General features: G+C 43.5%; 1 protein-coding gene across 3 annotated transcripts in view; it reads left to right on the top strand.

Moving 5' to 3' along the window:
• The window catches only part of FBXO42 (F-box protein 42), a 95,539-nt gene that overhangs the window by 26,890 nt on the left and 43,220 nt on the right, over positions 1-25,429 (top strand). For all 3 annotated transcript variants that reach the window (XM_012440060.2, XM_064363345.1, XM_012440061.2), the window contains exons 2-4: positions 8,058-8,324; positions 15,916-16,032; positions 23,784-23,918. In XM_012440060.2, coding sequence (XP_012295483.1) covers positions 8,075-8,324; positions 15,916-16,032; positions 23,784-23,918 — 502 coding nt within the window. In that variant the 5' untranslated portion in view covers positions 8,058-8,074. The remainder of the gene's footprint in view (positions 1-8,057; positions 8,325-15,915; positions 16,033-23,783; positions 23,919-25,429) is intronic.

Genomic DNA, 25,429 nt, shown 5'->3' with positions numbered 1-25,429 from the left:
CTCTGGAGATTGGGGCCAGCCTGGGCAACATAGCAAGACCTCGTCTCTGCTAAAAATAAAAGAAAATTAGCCAGGTATGCTGCTGCACACCTGTAATCCAAGCCACACAGGAGGCTGAGAGGATTGCTTGAGCCTGGGAGGTCAAGGCTACAGTGAGCTGTGATTGTGCCACTTTACTCCAGCCTGGGCCCCATAGCAAGAGTTGGTCTCCAAAAAAAATGAAAAAATTAATATAATTTACCTCACAAACAGATTAAAGAAAACATATGCTGTTTTGTGTTTTTTGTTTTGAGATGGAGTTTCACTCTTTTTACCCAGGCTGGAGTGCAGTGGCTCAATCTCGGCTTACCGCAACCTCCGCCTCCCAGGCTTAAGTAATTCTCCTGCCTCTGCCTCCCGAGTAGCTGGAATTACAGGCATTTGTCACCATGCCTGGCTAATTTTTGTATTTTTAGTAGAGAAGAGGTTTCTCCATGTTGGTCAGGCTGGTCTCGAACTCCTGACCTCAGATGATCTGCCCACCTCAGCCTCCCAAGGTGCTGAAATTACAGGCATAAGCCACTGCGCCTGGCTAATTATGTAATTTCTTTCTTTCTTTGTTTTTTTTTAAATATTTTTCAATCTCTCCCTAATCTCTACTCCTTCTCAATTTCTGTTATAAAATAATGACTGGGCGTAGTGATTTATACCTGTAATCCCAGCACTTTGGAACATTGGGACAGGAGGATCACTTGAGCGTAGGAGTTCAAGGCTGCAGTGAGCTGTAATTGTGCTATTGCACTTCAGCCTGGGCAACAGATCAAAACTCTATCTTTTTTTTTTTTGAGATGGAGTCTTGCTCTGTCTCCCAGGCTGGAGTGCAGTGGCGTGATCTTGGCTCACTGCAACCTCCGCCTCCTGGGTTCACGTGATTCTCCTGCCTCAGCCTCCTGAGTGCCTGGGATTACAGGCACCCACAACTGGGCCCAGGTAATTTTTGTATTTTTAGTAGAGACGGGGTTTCACCATGTTGGCCAGGCTGGTCTCAAACTCCTGACCTCATGATCCACCTACCTCAGCCTCCCAAAGGGCTGGGATTACAGGCGTGAGCTACTGTGCCTGGCCCAAAACCTTATCTTAAAACAAAAGAAAAACCAAAAAATCCACATGAGCTCAGCACAAAGGTGTTCTGATTAGACATGTCAATAAACCTTAAACTCATTTGAATGCCTAGTGCTAGGAAGACAAAAATGCCTAAGCCAATGGTCCTGCCCTCAGGGAGCTCAGATTCCAATACATTTACTCAGTCAAGTTAGGGACACTTAGAAGGTCTAACACAAATGTGAACGGTGAGAAGGACTTCTTTTTTTTTTTTTTTTTTTTTTGAGAAGGACTTCTTTTAAATAATTTCATGAAAACCACGTTTATTGAGTTAGTATACTTACGTGTGAAAAGTTTGTAGGGCTTCTTTTGGCATAAAAACAAAAACTCAGAGTTTCAAAATGCCTCTATATCCTTGGAGGAATATGAGTGATGATTTTATTACCTAATCATGGAAGTGAAAAAGAAAGGCTGTGCAAATTGGTGTTGGGCATGTAATTACAGAGGAATTGCATCTGAGCTCACCCACGTGTGTTCTTTCTTGGCATCTGTGCCTCGGGGCCAAGTTAGCAAACATGCCCTCAAAGGTACGGGGTTTGAGATTTTTGTGGAGGGTGTAACAGTTGAATGGTGGAAATTGCTTAACATTTTATATTACAGCATGAGTCTCTATGTAGGCTTGCTAATTTTTTTTTTTTTTTTTGGGACGGAGTTTCGCTCTTGTTGCCCATTCTGGAGTGCAGTGTTGCAATCTCAGCACACTGCATCCTCTGCCTCCTGGGTTTAAGAGCCTCCTGGGTTTAAGCGATTCTCCTGCCTCAGTCTCCCTAGTAGCTGGAATTACAGGCATGTACCACCACGCCTAACTAATTTTTATATTTTTAGTAGAGACAGGGTTTCTCCATGTTGATCAGGCTAGTCTTGAACTCCTGTCCTCAGGTGATCCGCCCACCTCGGCCTCTCAGAGTGCTGGGATTACAGTGTGAGCCACTGTGCTCGGCCATAGACCTACTATTGTATTTTAAGACAATTTGGAAAGAGAGTGAATTGTTTTATTGAATCAGATTTATTCTGATTGGGGAAAAATGGCAATGTAAATAATCTTTTGCAGCCTCCGTTGATTCATTTTGTTCTGCAACAGACCTTATTCTTATAGTCTGTCAAAATGTTGTGCAAGGGAGGAACTGTATTTGAGATGCTGTATTTAATTCAAATGTGAACGATGCAGCCAAACTCAGGAAATCCATTTCTTTGGGCTCTTTTCCTTGGTGAATTTTAGGGCTGAGTGGAGGTTAAAAATATAAGAAAGTTAGGCCGGACACAGTGGCTCACGCCTGTAATCCCAGGACTTTGGGAGGCGGAGGCGAGTAAATCACTTGAGGTCAGGAGTTTGAGACCAGCCTGCCCAACATGGTGGAACCCTGTCTCTACCAAAAAATACAAAAATTTGATCATGCCACTGCACTCCAGCCCGGGCCACAGAGTGACACACCCATCTGAAAAAAAAAAATTAGCTGGGCATGGTGGCGGGCACCAGTTACTTGGGAGGCCGAGGTGGGAGAATCACTTGAACTTGGGAAGCAGAGGTTGCAGTGAGCCAAGATAGCACCACTTCACTCCAGCCTGGGCGACAGAGTGAGACCCTATCTCAAAAAAAAAAAAAAAAAAAAAAAAAATATATATATATATATATATATATATATAAATCAGGGAAATTAGCCAGTGGGAAATGATAATATACAAGGGAACAAGTAGGAGGAAATATGAGAAGTGATATTTTTTTCCAGTAACAAAAGGCATCGTTTGATTTTTTTTTTTTTTTTTTTTTTTTTTTTTTTGAGATGGAGTTTGCTCTTGTTTTCTAGGCTGGAGTGCAATGGTGTGGTCTCAGCTTACTGCAACCTCCACCTCTTGGGTTCAAGCGATTCTTCTGCTTCAGCATCCCAAGTAGCTGGGATTACAGGCATGTACCACCACGCCCAGTAATTTTGTATTTTTAGTATAGATGAGGTTTCTCCATGTTGGTCAGGCTGGTCTCGAACTCCTGACCTCATGATCTGCCTGCCACTACACCCAGCTAATTTTGTACATTTAGTAGAAATGGGGTTTCACCATGTTGGGCAAGCTGGTCTTGAATTCCTGACCTCAGGTGATCCACCCTCTTCAGCCTCCCAAAGTGCTGGGATTACAGGCATGAGCCACCGTACTCGGTGACTGTACGTTTTAGGATAGGAATTGGGGCTGGAAATGGAGGTCTCTGTTGATTGAAAGGCCTCCCTCTAGCGAGTCCATCATGTTGAAAAATGCCTTACTCACGTGAGCATGGAAGGTGGCCTAACTAGGATCGTTTTTCTAATACAGTTTTCAGGAAACCTATTATAATAGCCTTCTCTGTTTTGGGGGAATGAAGGGAATTGCTCCCTTCCTACTGTCACTGCCTTTCCCCCACACCAAGAGGTCAACTTAAGCCACTCCACTCCTTCCAAGTAGCCATCAATTGCTGATTATCACTAAGATTCTAGTAGCTGCTTTACTCGGACACATTTGCAGTATCATGAGCTTTTAGCTACTTTGATAGATAAATCATCTTGGAAGCAATTTTATGAGTTCATGTTTTCATTTTCCTTAATGTGATTCTTTCAGTTTTAAAAGATGTTAAACATACTTAGTACATGAATTATTGCAGTGGTAGATATGAGGTAGGAGGTTTCTTTTCTCTGCTCTCTCTTCTCCTTCACTTTTTGGAACATTTCAAATCTTTCTCAAAGCCCCAAAGTGTATTTTGAGATTACTCCTCTCTTCCGTTTTTTTTCTTCTTTTTTTGGCCCTCTCAATCCAGCTTTTCCCAACTCTGGGAAGAACTGGGAAGAGAAGACACCTATTATTCTCCCTTTCATCAGAGCTAGAGGGAATGCAAATGCTGGAAATTTGTAAAGTGAGATGGTACATGGTAAATGGTCTGGGTAGATGTGTGTGGAGCAAGGGGAATAAATGTATTAAAAATAATAAAATTAACTCTACTATCCCTTTAAAAGGAATTACTGTCCATTTGTAAGGAGGCTAGCTGAAGCTGTTAGCTCCTTTAGGGTCTGTCTCAGCTTTTGAGCCAAGGTCATGCTCTTCTCAGAGTGGCCTCCTGCCAGTGGCTGAGTGAAGCAGTGATATAAGAGCCTTGCCCTTTCTGCCCAGTACTAGATGCCCCTGAGTGGCTGTCTTTGCTCCCTGGCTCTCTGTTTGACAGACTTTGTCAGGCCTGCATTGTGATCTGATGGCTCCTCCTACCCAATCCTGCTGCTTCTGCACTTTTTCCAGAAGTTAATTCCTATTAAACTTTTTTGATTCTGAATTCTGTTTAGCATCTGCTTCCTGGAGAATCTAATCTGCAACACAGTTCATACATAAAACACCTTATTTTCCTCATTTTACTGGCTTCATCTCAGACTTTGCATATAATGTCATAGGAGTGTTAATGAGTGCCTACCTCTGTGTGAACGTTTTCTTTGTAGAAAATTTAGGGAATATAGATAAGCACAAAGACGATGTTTTGGAAATTATTAATAGTATTCCCACTAGAAGTATCTGCTGATAATGGCTTATTTTGGCAAACTTTATTTATTTATTTATGACGGAGTCTCACTCCGTCGCCCAGGCTGGAGTACAGTAGCATGACCTTGGCTCACTGCAACCTCTGCTTCCTGGGTTCAAGCGATTCTCCTGCCTGAGCCTCCCGAGTAGCTGGGATTATAGGCATGTGCCATCACACCCAGCTCATTTTTGTTTTTTTAGTAGAGGCGAGGCTTCACCGTGTTGGCCAGGCTGGTCTCGAACTCCTGACCTCAGGTGATCAGCCTGCCTCAGCCTCCCAAAGTGCCGGGATTACAGGCATGAGGCACTGCACCCAGCCAGTATTTTGGCAAACTTTAGAGAAGTGCGTGAGTATTCAGCTCAGTAAATTCTTTACAAATAGAAAACATCTGTATAACCAGTACCCAATCAGGAAACAGAACTTTACTAGTATCTCAGTTGCCTTACTTGTAACAGCGTAAATTAATTTAACCTCTTTTTGAACTTGATATAACTGTAATTGTATAGTATATATTCTTCTTTTTCTTCTTCTTCTTCTTTTCTTCTTCCTCTTCTTCTTTCTTCTTTCTTCTTCTTCTTCTTCTTCTTCTTCTTCTTGACAGAGTCTCACTGTATTGCCCAGGCTAGAGTGCAGTGGTGTGATCATGGCTTCCTGTAGCCTTGAACTCTTGGGCTCAGGCGATCCTCCTGCCTCAGCCTCAGCTGGGACCACAGATGTGTGCCACCACACCCAGTTAATTATTTTTTTGTAGAGATGGTGTCTCACTATGTTTCCCAGGCTGGTCTCAAATTCTTGATTTCAAATGATCCTCCTGCTTTGGCTTACTAAAGTGTTGGGATTACAGGCATCAGCCACTGTTCCTGGCCATTCCTTTGTTTTTGTGTGTGTGTGTGTGTGTGTGTGTGTGTGTGTGTGTGATTTTGAGATGGTGTCTGTCTGTATTGTCTAGGCTGGAGTGCAGTGGCACAGTCTTGGCTAACTGCAACCTCTGCCTCCCATGTTCAAGTGATTCTCTTGCCTTATCCTCCCAAGTAACTGGGATTACAGGCACGTACATCACGAAGCCCAGCTAATTTTTGTTTTTTTGTTTGTTTGGTTTTTGAGATGGTCTCACTCTGTTGCCCAGGCTGGAGTGCAGTGGAGTGATCTCGACTCACCACAACCTCTGCCTCCCGGGTTCAAGCAATTCTCCTGCCTCAGCCTCCCTAGTACCTGGGGACTATGGGCATATGCCGCCACACCCACCTAATCTTTGCATTTGTAGTAGAGATGGAGTTTCACCTGTTGGCCAGGCTGGTCTTGAACTCCTGACCTCCAGTGATCCTCCCACCTTGGCCTCCCAAAGTGCCAGGATTACAGGCGTAAGCCACTGCACCCAGCTTAATTTTTGTATTTTTTTAGTAGAGATGGGGTTTCACCATGTTGATCAGGCTGGTCTTGAACTGCTGACCTCAGGTGATCTGCCTGCGTCAGCCTCCCAAATTGTTGGGATTACAGGTGTGAGTCACCATGCCCAGCCTTCTGTCTTCTTTTGGTTAACATTATGTTTGAGAGATTTATTTATATGTATGTAACCTGTGGTTCTTTGCTCTATAATATTTCAAGGTAAATGTACCACAATTTATCTGTTCTGTTGTTGATAGACATTCATGTTGTTCCTAGGTTTTTACTGCCTGGATCTCTTATGGTATTTTCTATTGTAAATATTGCTTTGTATTTGGTATTTTAGCAAGTGAGGCATATTCTTGGAACGTTTGCTATCTTTTTTTTTTTTTTTTTTTTTTTTGAGACAGAGTCTTGCTCTGTGGCCCAGGCTGGAGTTCAGTGGTATGATCATCTTGGCTCACTGCAACCTCTGTTTCCCAGGTTCAAGTGATTCTCCTGCCTCAGCCTCCTGAGTAGGTGGGATTACAGGCATGTGCCACCACACCCGGCTAATTTATATATTTTTAGTAGAGACAGGGTTTCACCATGTTGGCCATGCTGGTCTCAAACTCCTGACCTAAGGTGATCACCTGCCTTGAAATCCCAAAGTGCTGGGATTACAAGTGTGAACCACTGCACCTGACCGAGAATTACTATATTTTGTAAATGGAAATAACCACTACTAAAACCAGAATGCTATAAATATAATGATGTCTTTTGTTTCTAAAGTGAGTATACTAGAGCAATGTGAAAATAATAATAAAAGCAAGATTTTTTTTGGCAAAGTTATCTTGGGGTAAACACCACAGTTGCAGGCACTGCTGGGAAGTATTCTTGGGGCAAATGGGAAAAGGGTTAAGTGAATCGTCTGGTGTAAAAGTTTAGAAAAACTGTTATTTCTGTTTTGTTTTTTGTTTTTTTTCTGAGCAGACTTTTGCTCTTGTTGCCCAGGCTGGAGTTCAATGGTGCAATCTTGGCAACCTCCACCTCCCGGATTCAAGTGATTCTCCTGCCTCAGCCTCACGAGTAGCTAGGATTACAGGCATGTGCCACCATGTCCAGCTAATTTTGTATTTTTAGTAGAGATGGGGTTTCTCCATGTTGGTCAGGCTGGTCTCAAACTCCTGATCTCCGGTGATCCACCCGTCTTGGCCTCCTAAAGTGCTGGGATTTTTTTTCTTTTTTTTTTTTTTTTGAGATGGGGTCTTGCTCTGTCGCCCAGGCTGGAGTTCTGTGGTGTGTTCTTGGCTCACTGCAACCTCCACCTCCCAGGTTCAAGTGATTCTCTTACCTCAGCCTCCTGAGTAGCTGGGACTGTAGGTGCAAACCCTCATGGCCCGCTAATTTTTTTGTATTTTTTAAAGTAGATATGGAGTTTCACCGTGTTAGCCAGGATGGTCTTGATCTCCTGACCTCGTGCTCCATCTGCCTCAGCCTCCCAAAGTGCTGGGATTACAGGCATGAGCCACTGCATCCAGCCCGGTGCTGGGATTACAGGCGTGAGCCACCATGTCTGGCTGCAAAACTTATTTCTTAACCCATATTCTCAGAATGTTATTACTCTTTGCAGGACCCAGAGTTAGTTTTTCCTTCAAAGTTTGAGGTCTTATAGATCACTGTTCTTGGCCAACGAGGCTAGATGCTCTTCTCTTGCTGTCTGTCAGTTAGATCTTTGAGTTGGAGGAATTGTTGGAGAACGAGTTTTTTGGTTTATGGTTATACCAGACCTTAGTTGCCATTATGGTTTTCAGTAAAGAGAAAAAATGTAATCAGAGGCCTTTGGGGATGGGCTTGGTATTTGAGCTGTACCTGTCAAATTAGGGTGGTTCACAACCGGTGTGGGAAAGTGAAGAGCAGATTGTACACTGAGAGGAAACGAAATTATGAAGAGCTTAGATGTGCATGCCTGAATTGATTTTGAGCTTCTTACAGTGGGATACTGATACTTGTGTTTTATCTATTACAGCTGTTGAGTGGAATGTCATGGCCAGCTCCTCGGACAGTGAAGATGACAGTTTCATGGCTGTGGACCAAGAAGAAACTGTGCTGGAAGGGACAATGGAGCAAGATGAGGAGCCCCACCCAGAATTGGAGGCTGAGGAAACTCGACATAATAGGTCCATGTTGGAGCTGCCAGAAGAGGTTTTGGAGTATATCCTGTCCTTTCTCTCACCGTATCAGGAACACAAAACTGCAGCCCTTGTCTGCAAACAGTGGTATCGACTCATCAAAGGTACTGTAGAAAGGAGAAAGGTTTATTTATTGATTTCAAATTTCATTGATTTATTTTTAGACTCCAAATTTAGTTGTTTTCTTCCCTTAAATGTATTATGGTTATAAAATCTAGCATTAGATGATACTACTTTTCCTTTTTTTCTTACCCTGGTAAGCCACCGCACCTGGCCAGTAAATGCAGGATTAAAGATTCATGTTCAGGCAATCTGGCTTTAGAGTCTATGCTCTTATTAAGGCTACATATTGTCTCTGAGTAGCTACTTCTAGCAACTGCGTTCTTTTGAAAAGCATTCATCACTTGAATTTTATCTCTAAACAGCAAAGACCCTATGTACATCCTTTACTTTTTAAAATATGTTTCTTGGCAGGGTGCGGTGGCTCACACCTGTAATCCCAGCACTTTGGGAGGCTGAGGCAGGTGGATCACCTGAGGTCAGGGGTTTGAGACCAGCCTGGCAATGTGGTGAAACCCTGTCTCTACTAAAAATACAAAAAGTAGCTGGGCATGGTGGTGAGCACCTGCAATCCCAGCTCTTCGGGAGGCTGAGGCAGGAGAATTGCTTGAACCCGGGAGGCGGAGGTTGCAGTGAGCCGAGATTGCACCTCTGCACTCCAGCTTGGGTGACAGAGTGAGACTCTGGCTCAAAGAAAAAGTCAAGTTTCAGCTGGGCGCCGTGGCTCACGCCCGTAATCCCAGCACTTTGGGAGGCCAAGGTGGGTGGATCATGAGGTCAAGAAATCGAGACGATCCTGGCCAACGTGGTGAAACCCCGTCTCTACTAAAAATACAAAAATTAGCCAGGCGTGGTGGTGCATGCCTGTGGTCCCAGCTACTCGGGAGGCTGAGGCAGGAGAATTGCTTGAAACCGGAAAACGGAAGTTGCAGTGAGCTGGGATAGCGCCACTGCACTCCAACCTGGTGATACAGCGAGAGACTGTCTCAAAAAAAAAAAAAAAAAACTTTCTCCTTTTTTCATCCTTTTCCTAATCAGGATTTCAACTTTTTGCTAAATGTTTATGTTGCTAGCCATGCTGTATTTTTAATTAGCAGAAAGCAGTTATTGGCTTCATTGCATCTTAAGTGGAAAGGGCCCATTTTTTTGTTTGAAGATGATCAATCGAGTCATTTTTGATCAAAGCAAGGGTTGTCTTGATGTGTTCTTTCCTGGGGGAATAAGGCAGCCGAAAATATAACAGAGAACAACCTTTAGATCAGAATCAATCAGTTTTAAAATATTTTCCTTGCATCAAGGTGGTTCTATGGGGAGGGGAGTCCTTGTCAACTCCCAAAGTCCACCTAGAGGGCTAAGGACCAGCTGTGTTGAAATTGCTCTGTGGGCCCTGTGCTCATTTATTATAACTGCTAATACTGGCACACACAGCCTGCTTCTGTATTCTGAGTAAATGGGCTCTTCAGGAGAGATTGGCTCCCTGCCCTGTGGAAATACATGGTTTCACTTCTCAAATAAAGGGAGGAAAACCACAGATAAGGGACTGTGAAATCAAATATATGAATTTATCCTTAGTTTTCTTTGGCAGTCTTTTATGTTTTTAAAGAGAGAAGAACCCTACTCTAATGCTCACAGTCTTAGATCAATCTTTCTGGCAGAAGTCACTGAGGAGATAGTTTTGTTTGTTTGTTTTTAATTCTAATAGACTCTTTTTTTTTAATAGCACTTTTAGGTTCACAGCAAAATTGAGCAGGAGAAACAGATTTCTCTGTGCAGGTGCACTGGCTCACGCCTGTAATCCCAGCACTTTGGGAGGCCAAGGTGGGCAGATCACCTGAGGTCAGGAGTTCAAGGCCAGCCTGGCCAATATAGTGAAACCCCATCTCTACTAAAAATACAAAAATCAGCCAGGCATGGTGGTGGGCATCTGTAGTCCCAGCTACTCGGGAGGCTGAGGCAGGAGGATCGCTTAAACCTGGGAGGCAGCGGTTGCAGTGAGCTGAGATCAAGCCATTGCACTTGAGCCCAGGTGACAGAGTGAGACTCTGTCTCAAAAAAAGAAACCGATTTCTCATGTACCCCCTACCCTGACACATGTATAGCCGTTCCCATTATCAACATCCCCCACCAGAGTGGTACATATGTTACAATTGATGAACCTATACTGACACATTTTTATATCCCAAGTCCAAAGGCTGGAATGCAGTGGCACAGTCTTGGCTCACTGCAACCTCTGCCTCTCAGGTTCAAGTGATTCTCCTGCCTCAGCCTCCCAAATAGCTGGGACTGTAGGCACGCACCACCATGCCCAGATAATTTTTGTATTTTTTTTTGGAGATGGATTTCATGATGTTGGTCAGGCTGGTCTTGAACTCCTGATTTTGTGATTTGCCCACCTTGGCTTCCCAGAGTGCTAGGATTACAGGTGTGAGCCACTGCGCCCAGCTTCCTTCTTATTTTTTGAGATAGGGTCTTGCTCTGTTGCCCAGACTGGAGTGCATTGGTGTGGATTTTGGCTCACTACAACCTCCACCTCCCAGGTTCAAGTGATCCTCCCACCTCAGCCTCCAGAATAGCTGAGACCACAGGTGCTTACCACCATGCCTGGGTACTTTTAAAAAATTTTTTTATAGTGATAGGATCTTGCTCTTACCCAGGCTGGTCTCAAACTCCTGAGCTCAAGTGATTTTCCTGTCAAAGTGTTAGGATTATAGGCGTGAGTCACTGTGCCCAGCTGCCTCCATTTCTTTTCATGATTTGTTAGCTCTTTTTTGTTACTGCTTAGTAATATTTCATTGTCTAGATGCATTGCAGTTTGTTTACCTATTCACTTACTAAAAGGGTATCTTGGTTGCTTCCAAGGTTTTACAATTGTGAATAAAGCTGGTGTAAACATTTTTGTGCAGGTTTTTCTGTGGACATTATTTTTCAGCTCCTTTGGGTAAATACCAAGGTGCACAATTGCTGGATCATATGGTAAGAGCATGGTTAGTTTTGTAAGGAACTGCCAAACTGTTTTTTGAAGTGATTGAACCATTTTGTACTCCCACTAGCAGTGAATGAGAGTTCTTGTTGCTCCACATTCTCACCAGAATTTGTAGTAGTAGCTGGGATTTTCATCATTCTCATAGATGTGTAGTGGTATCTCATTTTAATTTGCATTTCCCTGTTGACATGATATGGAGCATATTTTCATGCGCTTATGTGTTATCCATATATCTTCTTTGAAGTGTCTGTTTAAGGTCTTTTACCCATGTTTAATTGTTTCTACGTATATATTTTAAATATATATATATATGTTTATATAGACATATATGTATTTTTATTTTATTTTATTTTTTTGAGACAAGGTCTTCCTCTGTCACCCAGGCTGGAGCACAGTAGCATGATCATAGCTCATTGTGGCCTCGACTTCCTGGGCTCAAGCAATTCTCTTGCCTCAGCTTCCCAAGTAGCTGGGACTACAGGTGTGTACTGCCACACCCAGTTAATTTTTGTATTTATTTTTGTAGAGATGGAGTCTCACTGTGTTGCCCAGGCTGGTCCTGAACTCTTGGGCTCAAGTGCTCTTCCCACCTGAACCTGCTAAATCCTGGAATTACGAGCCATCACACCAGGCTTTTGACCCATTTTTTAATTGGATTGTTTATTAATATTATTGAGGGCTTTTTTTTTTTTTTTTTTTTTTGAGACGAAGCCTCGCTCTGTTACCCAGGCTCGAGTGCAGTGGCATAATGTCAGCTCACTGCAACCTCCTCCTCCTGGGTTCAAGCAATTCCCGGCTAATTTTTGTATTTTTAGTAGAGATAGGGTTTCATTCACTATGTTGACCAGGCTGGTGTCGAACTCCTGACCTGAAATGATCTGCCCACCTCGGCCTCCCAGAGTGCTAGGATTACAAGCATAAGCCACTGGCCTGGCCCTAATATTGTTGAGTTATAAGAGTTCTTTGGATATTATATGTAACTATCTTTTATTAGATATGTCTTTTGCAAATATTTTCTCTCAGTCTATCTTCCCATTCTCTTGACAGTATTTTTCACAGAGCAGAAACTTTTAGTTTTAATGAATTTTGGCTTATCAGTTATTTTTGGGAGGGGATTAAGGTCTTGCTTTGCCCTCCACGCTGGAGTCCAGTGGTGTGATCATGGCTCACTGCAGCCTCGACCTCCAAGCCTCGAGCGATCCTCTGACTTCAGCTTACCAAGTAGCTATACTACAAGCACATGCCACCACACCCAGCTATTTTTTTTTTTCTTTTTTCCAGATGGAATCTTACTCCATCGCCCAGGCTGGAGTACAGTGGCATAATTTCGGCTCATTGCAACCTCTACTTCCCAGGTTCAAGCAATTCTCCTGTTTCAGCCTCCCAAGTAGCTGGGATTACAGGTGCATGCTACTATGCCTGGCTAATTTTTGTGTTTTTAGTAGAAACGGGGTTTTACCATGTTGACCAGGCTGGTCTCAAAGTCCTGACTTAAAGTGATCCACCCGCCTCGACCTCCCAAAGTGCTGGAATTACAGGTGTGAGCCACTGCACCTGGCCACACCCGGCTAATTAAAAAAAAAATACTTTGTTGAGACAGGGTTTCCCTATGTTGCCCAGGCTGATCTTGAACTCCTGGGCTTGAGTGATCCTCCTACCTTTGCCTCTTAAAGTGTTGGGATTACAGGCATGAGCTACCATGCCTAGCCATTCTTTCTTTCATGGATCATGCCTTTGGTGTTGTGTCTAAAATGTTGTCCCCAGTCTCAGATCATCTGGATTTTCTCCTGTTATCTTCCAGGAGTTTTATGTTTTACATTTAGGACTGTGATTCATTTTGAGTTCATTTTCATGAAAGATGTCTAGATTCATTTTCTTGCATGTAGATTTTGATTTGTTTTAGCACCATTTTTGGAAAAGGCGCCTTTTTTTCTTTGAGGGATGGGGTCTTCTGGCCAGGCATGATGGCTCATGCCTGTAATCCCAGCATTTTGGGAGGCTGAGGTGGGCAGATCAGTTCAGATCAGGAATTTGAGAACAGGCTATCCAACATGGTGAAACCCCATCTCTACTAAAAATGCAAAATTAGGCCGGGCGCGGTGGCTCAAGCCTGTAATCCCAGCACTTTGGGAGGCCGAGGCGGGTGGATCACAAGGTCAAGAGATCGAGACCATCCTGGTCAACATGATGAAATCCCGTCTCTACTAATACAAAAAGTTAGCTGGGCATGGTAGCTCGTGCCTGTAATCCCAGCTACTCAGGAGGCTGAGGCAGGAGAATTGCCTGAACCCAGGAGGCGGAGGTTGCGGTGAGCCGAGATCGCGCCATTGCACTCCAGCCTGGGTAACAAGAGCGAAACTCCGTCTCAAAAAAAAAAAAAAAAATGCAAAATTAGCTGGGCGTTGTGGCACACGCCTATAATCCCAGCTACTTGGGAACCTGAGGCAGGAGAATCATTTGAACCTGGGTGGTGAAGGTTGCAGTAAGCTGACATTGCACCATTGTACTCCAGCCTGAGCAACAGAATGAGACTCCTTCTCAAAAAAAAAAAAAAAAAGCGATGGTATCTCCCAGCCTGAGAACATTGGCCAAACCCCATCTCTACAAAACAACAACAACAACAACAAAACCAGAAATTAGCCGGGTATGGTGGTGCATGCCTGTAGTCCCAACTACTCAGGAGGCTGAGGTGGGAGGATCCCTTGTGCCCAGGAGGCAGAGGTTGCAGTGAGCAGAGATTGCAACACTGCACTCCATCCTAGGTGACAGAGCAAGACCCAGTCTCAAAAGAGGGTGTGGGGAAGGGAGGTGGGGTCTCACTGTGTTGCCCAGCTGAAATTCAGTAGCCGTTCACAAGTGGGATCATTGTACACTACAGCCTCAAACTCCTGGGTTCAAGCGATACTCCTGCCTCAGCTTCTCCTGTAGCTAGGATGACAGGCATACGTCACTGAGCCTGGCAAAAGGCTGTCTTTTCTCCATTGCATTGCCTTTGCTTTTTTGTCAAAGATCAGTGGAGGCTGGACACAGTGGCTCACGCCTGTAATTCCAGCACTTTGGGAGGCTGAGATGGGATGATCACTTGAGCTCAGGAGTTTGAGACCAGCCTGGGCAATATAGTGAGACCCCACCACTATTAAATACAATGGATTGTATTTATATGGGTCTATTTCTTGGCTCTCTATTCTGTTCCATTGATTTATTTATCTATTATTTGTGAATACCACACTGTCTTGATTACTGTAGCTTTTATAGTAAATCTTGAAGTCAGGTGGTATCAATCTTCTGACTTTGTTCTTCTTCTTCCATGTTTTCTTGGCTATTCTGGGTCTTTTGCTTCTCCACATAAACTTTAGAATCAGTTTGTTGATATTCACAAAATAACTTGCTGGGTTTTTGACTAGGACTGCATGGGATTACAGGCATGAGCCACTGTGCCTGGCCTCTCACCTTTTAAAAAACTTTCCTGGCTGGGCGTGGTGGCTCATGCCTGTAATCCTAGCACTTTGGGAGGCTGAGGCAGGTGGATCACCTGAGGTCCGGAGTTTGAGACCAGCCTGGCCAACATGGTGAAATCCTGTCTCTACTAAAAATAGAAAAATTAGCTGGGCGTGGTGATGCATGTCTTAATCCCAGCTACTCAGGAGACTGAGGCAGGAGAATTGCTTGAACCCGGGAGGCGGAGGTTGCAGTGAGCCAAGATTGCACCACGGCACTCCAGCCTGGGAGACAGAGCGAGACTCTGTCCCCCCCAGCATAAAGAAACAAGAACTTTCCTGAGTTATATATTTCATAATCCATTTAAGCCAAGCCTGGTGGTGCTTGCCTGTCTAAAATAAATAAATGCATAAATAAACAAAACGTAATCCATTGTAAGCTAATTATTATCTCTGTATTTAAGACAGAGAATGCTTTATTATAGTTTCCAACTATAGATATTTACAGAACACCTGTTATGTTCCAGATATTGTTTTTTTTGTTTTGTTTTGTTTTGTTTGAGACAGTTTCACGCTTGTTGCCCAGGCTGGAGTGCAGTGGCGTGATCTTGGCTCACTGCAACCTCTGCCTCCTAAGTTCAAGCAATTCTCCTGTTTCAGCCTCCTGAGAAGCTGGGGTTACAGGCACCCACTGCTACACCCGGCTAATTTTTGGTATTTTTAATAGGGACAGGGTTTCACCATGTTGGCCAGGCTGGTCTTGAACTCTCCTGACCTCAGGTAATCTGCCCACCTCAGCCTCCCAAAGTGCTGGGATTACAGGCGTGAGCTACTGTGCCCGGCCTCCAGACATTGTTTTATCATACTCTTTTATAAGACTGAATTATCCCCCAACACCTTTGTTTTGGAGTAAATAATATCAATGATCTTGATATGTTGCCTTGTGAGATAACATAAAAGGGACTAGAGTCACAGTGTGAGCTAATTTTATAATTTTTAATGTCACTTAACCTCCCTGAACTTGATAAAATGAAAAGATTGCCTTTTGGTTTTAAAATTGTATTTCCTTTCTTTGAATGAAAATCAGATAAATTTGGAATTCCTCAAAGAAACTTGCCTTATAGAAATGATAAAAACAGGTAATAGACACAATTTTCATAATTTGATTTCTAAGTTTAGTGTCTGGACTGAAGGATTTGTTGTTTCTGTCTTTAGGTGTAGCTCATCAGTGTTATCACGGTTTCATGAAGGCTGTCCAGGAAGGAAACATTCAGTGGGAGAGCCGTACTTATCCTTATCCTGGAACTCCAATCACTCAGCGGTTCTCACACAGTAAGTATTTACTGTGAAAACAGATTCCACCCTGCCTGTGGTCATGTTTCCAGAAACTTCTTTGGAGGCAGGTGTTTTGTCTTCTTTGTTTTTGAGACAAGGTCTCACTCTGTCACCCAAGCTGGAGTGCAGTGGCATAATCACAGCTCACTGCAGGCTCCACCTCCCCAGGCTCAGGCGATCCTCCCACCTCAGCCTCCCAAATATTAGGACTACAGGCGTGCACCATCACGCCTGGTTAATTTTTGTATTTTTTGTAGGGATGGGGTTTCGCCATGTTGCCCAGGCTAGTCTTGAACTGGGCTCAAGCAATATGCCTGCCTTGGCCTCCCAAAGTGCTGGGATTACATACATGAGCCACCACACCTGGCCAAACCATGTATTTTATCTGACATTTATTTATTTATTTAGAAATGGAGTCTCACTCTGTTACCCAGACTGTGATGTAGTGGCATGATCATGGGTCACTGCAGCCTCTACTTCCTGGGCTCCGGCTGTCCTTTTTGCCTCAGCCTTCCGAGTAGCTGGGACCATAGGTGCATGCCACCATGCCTGGCTAATTTTTGAAAAATTAGTTGTAGAGCTGGGTTCTCACTATATTGCCCAGGCTTGTCTTGAACTCCTGGGTTCAAGTGATCTTCCCACCTTGGCCTCCCAAAATGTTGGGATTACAGGGGTGAGCCACTGTGCCTGGCTGTTACCTGACTTTTTAAATGAGGAGAATGTAAAATTAGATTTTATATTAATTTTATAACCAGAATTAGGGGAAATTGTCAGCCTAAATATATTGTAGGCAGTTTGTTAAGAATTTTATATTCTGCTTTTTCTTTTTTTTGAGATGGAGTCTCTGTTGCCCAGGCTGGAGTGCAGTGGCAAGATCTTAGCTCACCTCAACCTCTTCCTCTCGGGTTCCAGCAGTTCTCCTGCCTCAGCCTCCCGAGTAGCTGGGACTATAGGCGTGTGCCACTACGCCTGGTGAATTTTTGTATTTTTAGTAGAGATGGGGTTTCGCCATGTAGTCCTAGCTACTCAGGAGGCTGAGGCAGGAGAATTGCTTGAACCCTGGAGGCGGAGGTTGCAGTGTGCTGAGATTGTGCCACTGCACTCCAGCCTAGGCAACAGAGTGAGACTCTGTCTCAAAAAAAAAAAAAAAAAAAAAAAAGTGGCAGTTCCCCTGTGCCCTCTCTCCTGCTGCCTTATAAGAAGGTGCTTGATTGTCCTTAGCCTTCCACCATAATTGTAAGTTTCCTGAGGCCTCCCCAGCATTATGGAACTATGAGTCAGTTAAACCTCTTTCCTTTATAAATTACTCAGTCTTGGATAGTTCTTTATGGCAGTGTGAAAACAGATTAATACACCGCCTCAGTCTTGCTAAGTGCTGAGATTACAGGCGTGAGCTACCACACCCGGCCTGCCCTTCTTAACAGACTGAAAGTGTCCTGTTCCCTAAAAGTCATCTCAAAGATAAAGTCAAAATCCACATTCTTTACCAGCTTCTCTCAATTTCCTCACTGTGGATATTAAGTTCTTTTCTTCCTTTCTGCTTCTCTAACATACTGTTCATACCTTTCCCCATTATTTATTACCATCTGTCTTTTGTCATTATTATCCGTGTGAGAAGGCTGCATGCAGACCTTTGGAGGTGGGAAGCAAGTTTCTTGGCTTGTCTGACCCACGGTTTCTTTGCCTGAAAAATGGTTATGACAAACTCTGTTTGTGCCACAGGGTTGCTAAGAAATGCAATTGAGAAAACACTTGTAAAAATATGTTTTAAGGTTGAGGCAGGACAATGACTTGAGCCCAGGTGTTCTAGACCAATTTGGGCAACATCTCTATTTAAAATTAAAATGTATATATATATTCTAAGCTGTAAAAAAGTAGGATGATGATGGTGTCTCCCCCCGACAAGATTGTTGTCTACTTCAGGACAGACAGGCTGCATGTCTTAGACATTCTTCTACCATTTCTTTTGGTTTTGTTTTTGAGACAAGTTTCACTCTGTCACCCAGGCTGGAGTGCAGTGGCATGATCTTTGCTTACTGCAACCTCTGCCTCCCAGATTTAAGTGATTCTCTTGCCTCAGCCTCCCAAGTAGCTGGGATTACAGGTGCCCGCCACCACGCCCAGCTAATTTTTGTATTTTTAGTACATGTGGGGTTTTGTCCTGTTGCCCAGGCTGGTCTCAAACTCCTTGGCTTAAGTGATCTGCCTGCCTCAGCCTCCCAAAGTACTGGGATTACAGGTGTGAGCCACTGCGCCCAGCCCTCTTGTACCATTTCACAACATCTTGTTCATAGTTGATATCTAATAAATTTGATATCAGTACATTCTGATACCTAATAATTTTTGTGGGCTTAAGTGCAACAAAGATATGCACAGTACAGCGTCTTTCCTATGGAAAAGTCTGGGACAAAAAAAGCAAGTGAAGTAAAAAGGCCGATTCTAGAGCCGGGTGCAGTGGCTCGCGCCTCTAATCCCAGCACTTTGGGAGGCTGAGACAGGCAGATCACTTGAGGCCAGGAATTCAAGACCAGCCTGGACAACATGGTGAAACCCCGTCTCCACCAAACATACAAAAATTAGCTTGGTGTGGTGGCACATGCCTGTAATCCCAGCTACTCAGGAGGCTGAGGCAGGAGAATCACTTGAACCCGGGAGGCAGAGGTTGCAGTGAGCTGAGATTTTGCCACTGTACTCCAGCTTGGCCAACAGAACAAGACTCTGTCTCAAAAAAAAAAAAAAAAAATTAAAGGCCAATTCTAGCTTTTTGGTCAACGTGCGCATAGTTAATCATGCAAGGTTCAATGTAGAATGTCCTTTTCAGATTGTTGTAGGGGTCTCCTGAGCTCCCAACATTATGCTTTGAAAAGCGTTTCAGTGTTTAGTCAGGTAGTATAGTGAAGTACGCAATGCTGATCGTGCTCCTGCAGGAGCCAGCAGGCCCAGACTAGATAACCACCCTTGCTTCTTCCATAGTTACGTAATTATAGACCTTATCAAATATGTTCTGGCTTGTAGGTGTGAGACACATGACAGCATAGTCTCTTTAAGCATGGGATAAATGCCTCAGGATCTTTCCCTGGATACAGGTGGAGAAACAAAAGAGAATTTGACGTCTGAAAATGCAAACGTGTATCATTCATTTAGTGAGCATTTATTGAATGCTCCACACACCATGGAAAATATGAAACTACTGGAAGATCTTGCCCTTGAGATGATTATAGAATAGCGGAGAAGTGTTCAGAACTGTAAAGAACTCTTTTCTTGCTCTGTGTGTAATTAAATTGCAACTATTTGACCTGTATTTTAATAGGGATGATTAGTATGTATCTTGTAAACTAAGTCCGTTTCAGAAAATTTGAAGAGATTTAGCAATTGTAATAGACATTCTCAGTATTATTTCTTAGCCCAGTATTCATACTGTACTATGAGCTGTAACTGTATAGCACATTCCAGTGGTCTAGGTGTTCTGAAAGGAAAATGCTTTATTTGGGTGGAGAACTTGGGAAAAGGGAAATTACTACTGGAGCACTGGGGAATTGCTCAAATTCTTTTTGCTAAAAGGCTCATTGAACTTCTTGGGTCTACTTTCCTGCCCCCCTAAGATCAATATATAGGTGTCTTAAATAAAAAATAGGCAATAAGTAAAGTTCAGTAGGCTAGGGTGCTTAAAATAGTTGAGCGTTTTATTGATAGTTATTTTCTTGTTCCATTATATCTGAGTTCTAAATATAGCTGCCTAAATTGACTCTCTTCCTCTTCCAACTTTGTTGATAATTGACTGCCGGTCACTGAAAATACAGTAGTGTGTGAAACTTGCTATTTTAGTGCCATTGGCTTTGCATACTTCGGGCTGTGCCTTCCTCTTCCAGAAACCTTTGTTTGGTCAAGAGAAGCAAGAATATGCCAATTGCTGTATTTTAGTATAAGATTAAAATACATGTGATAAGGACCTCAGGGCCCAGCTGTTGGCTGGGTTTTCAGTCCAAATAGAGAAGAAAAATGTGGGCCTGGCGCGGTGGCTCACGCTTGTAATCCCAGCACTTTGGGAGGCTGAGGCGGGCGGATCACGAGGTCAGGAGTTTGAGACCAGCCTGGCCAACATGATGAAACCCCGTCTCTACTAAAAATACAAAAAATTAGCTGGGCATAGTGGCACGTGCCTGTAATCCCACTACTTGTGAGGCTGAGGCAGGAGAATTGCTTGAACCCAGGAGGTGGAGGTTGCAGTGAGCCAAGAAGGCCCCATTGCACTCCAGCCTGGGAGACAGAGCAAGACTCCGTCTTGAGGGAGATAAAAAAGAAGCCATAGGACATTGCTAATTTCTTTTCTGGAGGTCTGGAATATAAAGAGGAGAAGGATGTTCTTTTAATGACCCAACCTGGTACCAGTTGGCTTATTTCAAAATTGCCCCATTTGTTGGGATTACTAGATCAATATCGGTCTAAGAGGACAAAGATATCTGGAGTTGAGCTCCCTTGGTGAGGATTAAATTGTGACTCCAAGTAATTGTCCTTTTGTTTGTGTAATGTCTTCTAACTTGATCCTTTGCTATTTGTAGTTGTTTTTTTCGTTTTTCTTTTTGTTTTTTTGAGACAGAGTCTCGCTTTTTCACCCAGGCTGGAGTGCAGTGGTGCAATCTTGGCTCACTGCAACCTCTGCCTCCTGGGTTCAAGCGATTCTCATGCCTCAGCGTCTCAAGTAGCTGGGATTACAGGCTTGTGCCACCATGCCCTGCTAATTTTTTTATTTTTAGTAGAGAGGGGTTTTACCATGCTGGCCATGCTAGTCTCGAACTCCTGGCCTCAGATAAGCCACCGTGTCCAGCCTGTTATTTGTAGTTCTTTTTTTTAGACTGAGTTTAGCTCTTGTTGCCCAGTCTGGAGTGCAATGGTGCGTTCTCGGCTCACTGCAGCCTCCACTTCCCAGGTTCAAGCGAGTCTCCTGCCTCAGCCTCCCGAGTAGCTGGGATTACAGGCATTCGCCAACATGCCTGGCTAATTTTTTGCATTTTTAGTAGAGACGGGGTTTCACCATGTTGGCCAGGATAGTCTCGATCTCTTGACCTCGTGATCCACCTGCCTCGGCCTCCCAAAGTGCTGGGATTACAGGTATGAGCCACCGCACCTGGCCTATTTGTAGTTCTTAATAGATCTGAAATGTGAGCCATGGATTAATTGGACTTTATGTCTTAATAGAGTTCTGGGGATATAATAAATATTTTGCAGGTGTGAGCCTATTGATGGCTAGATGGTATTTTATTTCTTCACATCTGTTTTCTCTAATTTCTTTGGTAATTTTAAAAGCCTGCAGCTCCATTATTGCACAGTGTCATAAGTCAGATAATTTGGCTTTAACCCTTCCACTGACTGAGACTATTGGGTTTAAGGCACTAAACATACTGCTTTCATTACCTCTTAACTCCCTTAGTTTTCTGACTTGGCCTACTTACTGTAGAGAGTCCCAAGGATCTAACAGGTAGGCTGAGTTAAGGAACAAAAACGGGGAACAGGGTGCATTGGCTCTCACCTGTAATCCCAGCACGTTGGGAGGCTGAGGCAGATGGATCACCTGAGGTTAGGAGTTTGAGACCAACCTGGCCAACGTGGCGAAACCCCGTCTCCACTAAAAATACAAAAATTAGCTGGGTTTGGTCGCTTGTGCCTCTAATCCTAGCTACTCCTACTCGGGACACTCAGGCAGGAGAATCGCTTGAAACAAGCAGGTGGAAGTTGCAGTGAGCCAAGATCGTGCCACTACACTTCAGCCTCAGCCACATGGTGAGACTGTCTCAGAAAAAAAAAAAAAAAGGAACGTTATTCCCAGAGCTAGTGTATATCACAGAGGTGATTATAGCAGTAGCATTGGATGAGTCAACAGTAGTACCATTTCCCTTTTTCTGAACTTGGGTAACTAGTGCCAGAGTTCAGAAGAGACCTTAAAAATCGTGGTGTGCTGGCTGGGTGCAGTGGCTCATGCCTGTAATCCAAGCATTTTGGGAACCTGAGGCAGGCAGGTTGCAAGGTCAGGAATTTGAGACCAGCCTGGCAAACATAGTGAAACCCCATCTCTACTAAAAATACAAAAACTTAGCCAGGTGTGGTGGCAGGCGCCTGTAATCTCAGCTACTTGGGAGACTGAAGCAGGAGAATCACTTGAACCTGGGATGCAGAGGTTGCAGTGAGCCGAGATCAGGCCATTGCACTTCAGCCTGGGCTACAGTGCGAGACTCTGACTTAAAAAAAAAAAAAAACACCAAGAAAAAAATAGCGGTGTGCTAAACTGAATTAGACCTACAAATATGCTAGATGATCATTAAAGCCATGCATAGTTCAGTGAATCTGTGAAGTACTTTTTCCTTTCCCCTTCCTTTTATGTGACACTAAACAGTTTCACATGAACATTGAGAGGTCTTTTTTTTTTTTTTTTTAACCTCCTGAATGCATGAAATGGATGGCAGGGAAAACTTTGCTTGGGTCTTTTCCTGAAGTTCAAGATGGTAAATTCAAGACTGCAAGGAGTGCGGTTGTCATTTCCAAAGGATAGAGACCGCAAGGTGGCAGAAGTTAGCACTCATGCATCTTGTCTACATTCTGGCTTTGGTCTTTGCGGTTTTAGTGTAACAGCTCTTCTCACAGTCATTGCCTCTTTTTCTTAGGAATGCCTGGTGATGTGTATACAATCATCTAATCAAAAAAGCCTTTTCTCAGAGATCTTGATGCTTTTTAAATGTTACTGCACTGGTTTTCTAGTCAGAATCAACCAGCATGCCTTGGTAGCTCTTGGATACATACTGGGACTTAATGATTTCCGTGCTTTTTCTTTCTGTTGCTTTGGGACTAGTCCAAGACCATACTACTTCTGAGTTTCCCCCACTGCCCTTTGGAATTAATAAAAACTGTATTTCTTTAATCACATTGGACTTTATGTGTAGTTACTTCATAGTGTTGATTAAAATTGTTTCCTGTCTTGTGTCGTATAAAGATTCATTCATTGACCGGGCGCAGTGGCTCAAGCCTGTAATCTCAGAACTTTGGGAGGCCGAGGTGGATGTATCACCTGAGGTCAGGAGTTCGAGATCAGCCTGGCCAACATGGTGAAACCCTATCTCTACTAAAAAAAAAAAAAAAAAAATTAACTGGGTGTGTTGGCACACATCTGTAACCCCAGCTACTCGGGAGGTTGAGGCAGGAGAATCACTTGCACCTGGCAGTCAGAGGTTGCAGTGAGCCAAGATCCTGCCACTGCACTCCAGCCTGGGTGACAGAGGGAGACTCCATCTCAAAAAAAAAAAAAAAATCATTTGTTAATTTGTGCTTCGGGTTTAATTTGAAAACAAAAGCAATGGAGGAAAGGAATGGGAGGACATAGTACCTGTGTGGGCACTATCTTTGCCTAGCTCTAGAGGATTATGATACAGATTTAAATTAATTATGCAGCTGTGCTGAAACTTTCCTCATTTGAGCACCTTTAATCTGAATTATTATGTGTTCTTGCTGAACTTGCACTGTTACATCATTGTCAACTTGCTTAGTGTGCTCAGAAATTAGCTTTTCTCTGGGCTTTGTTTTAAAGGATAACATGATATTGACCCACCTGAAGATAGGAGGCTGGTTATAGAAATTTGGTACTTAGTAACAAAATTGCTGAATGTGTGAAATAAATGAGCTTTGAAAAATATGGGTTATGGTTAAAATGTTGGAAGGGCCTTAGAATTCTAACAGCAGTTATTTGTGTATTTTCTTTCTAGGCGCATGCTATTATGATGCTAATCAGTCTATGTATGTGTTTGGAGGCTGTACCCAGAGCAGCTGCAATGCTGCTTTCAATGACCTCTGGAGACTTGACCTAAACAGCAAAGAGTGGATCCGACCTTTGGCTTCAGGTAAGAGATGAAATGCTGATCTTTGCCTCCTTACGAGGTGACTCCCTTGGTATGGAAACTCTACCTGATCCTTTTTGGTGTTGGTCTCAGGTATAGGTAACTGGGACTCAGGTCCTTAAGTTTAATCTGCAATGTAAATGATAATAGTAATAAGCTTGTGTAAGTCTTTGTTTTTTGTTAAATTATACTTATCATTAGTAATGGTGCCCTGCCAAAATTGCTGTACTGCTGTGTGAATTCATTTGCATGGTTTTCTCAAGTATACTCATACAGGTGTGATACATCATTTGGTATGAGGTTGAAGTGAGAACAGAAACATAGTCGTGAGAACACAGTTGACTGACGGAAGCTATTGTCCCAGGGCTAAGGTCTCTGAATATCTTTTGTTGTTGCCAGCTCAGGTATTTGGGGAGTGTATGGGACATGCCTCTGCTAGTTACTCTTAACAACGCAGGGGTGTGGGAAGATTCCACAGTAGGTACATTCCTGCCCAGTCCCACTATGCCAGAAATCTGGCAGAAAGAAACTAGATTCTTTTCTCTTTTTTTTGAGACAAAGTCTCGCTTTCTTGCCCAGGCTGGAGTGTGATGGTGTGATCTCAGCTCGCCGAAACCTTGGCCTCCCAGGTTCAAGCAGTTCTCCTGCTTCAGCTTCCTGAGTAGCTGAGATTACAGGCACCTGCCACCACACCTGGCTAATTTTTGTATTTTTAGTAGAGGGTTTCACCATGCTGGCCAGGCTGGTCTTGAGCTCCTGATCTCAGGCGATCTGCCCACCTCGGCCTCCCAAAGTGCTGGGATTACAGGCATGAGCCACCTCACCCAGCCCTATTTTCTTCATTTTGACCTACCTCTCCTGGGGGAAAAATAAAAACAGTGGTTTTTGCACTCATTAGGAGGGCAGTTTGAAGAGGCATAGATTGGAGGGGGTTGGTGTGATAGAGGAATAGAGTCCACTGAGTATAAAGTATTCTGCTGGTTTGTTGGGAAGCTTTTCCCAAAACATTCTTCATTTGACTTTTTAATATTAGGACTCATTCTTAGGACTAAGGACATTTGGGTTTCCCTTGGGCAAGTTCCTTATTTATTTAGGCCTTGCCTTACTACTTTGATTACCAGATAGAAGGCATCATGGTATGTTAGAAAGGGCACTGGAGTAAGAGTGAGGGGACATGAGTTTCATCTCCTGGCATAGTCACCAATTCTCTGTGTAACTGTGAATAAATTACTGCACCTCTTTAGAAGAAATGTGAAGTAGGACTAAATGACTATTTTTAAATAGGCTGAGAAGGCTAGTTTATGTTTCCCTTTTTAGAACCACTACTGTGAATGTCTAGGCCAGGGGCTTAAACCTATTTATGAGAAGAAGCTGCATTTTGCTTCCCTAAAGCTTAAGTTCCTGTTCCTTTTCCCTGCATTAGGCAAATATAGGAGGAGCCTACTGAGTGGATGCCATGGGTGGAGCTGGGCTTTGTGTAGATGAAGTTCTTTATTTAAATTATTGGCATTTGA

This window comes from Aotus nancymaae, unplaced genomic scaffold (assembly GCF_030222135.1).
Source record: "Aotus nancymaae isolate 86718 unplaced genomic scaffold, 86718_ANA_hifiasm-v0.15.2.pri h1tg000053l, whole genome shotgun sequence".
NCBI classification, from domain to species: Eukaryota; Metazoa; Chordata; class Mammalia; order Primates; family Aotidae; genus Aotus; species Aotus nancymaae.
Note: the sequence above shows the minus strand (reverse complement) of the source record. Positions and strands in the feature narration are given on the sequence as shown.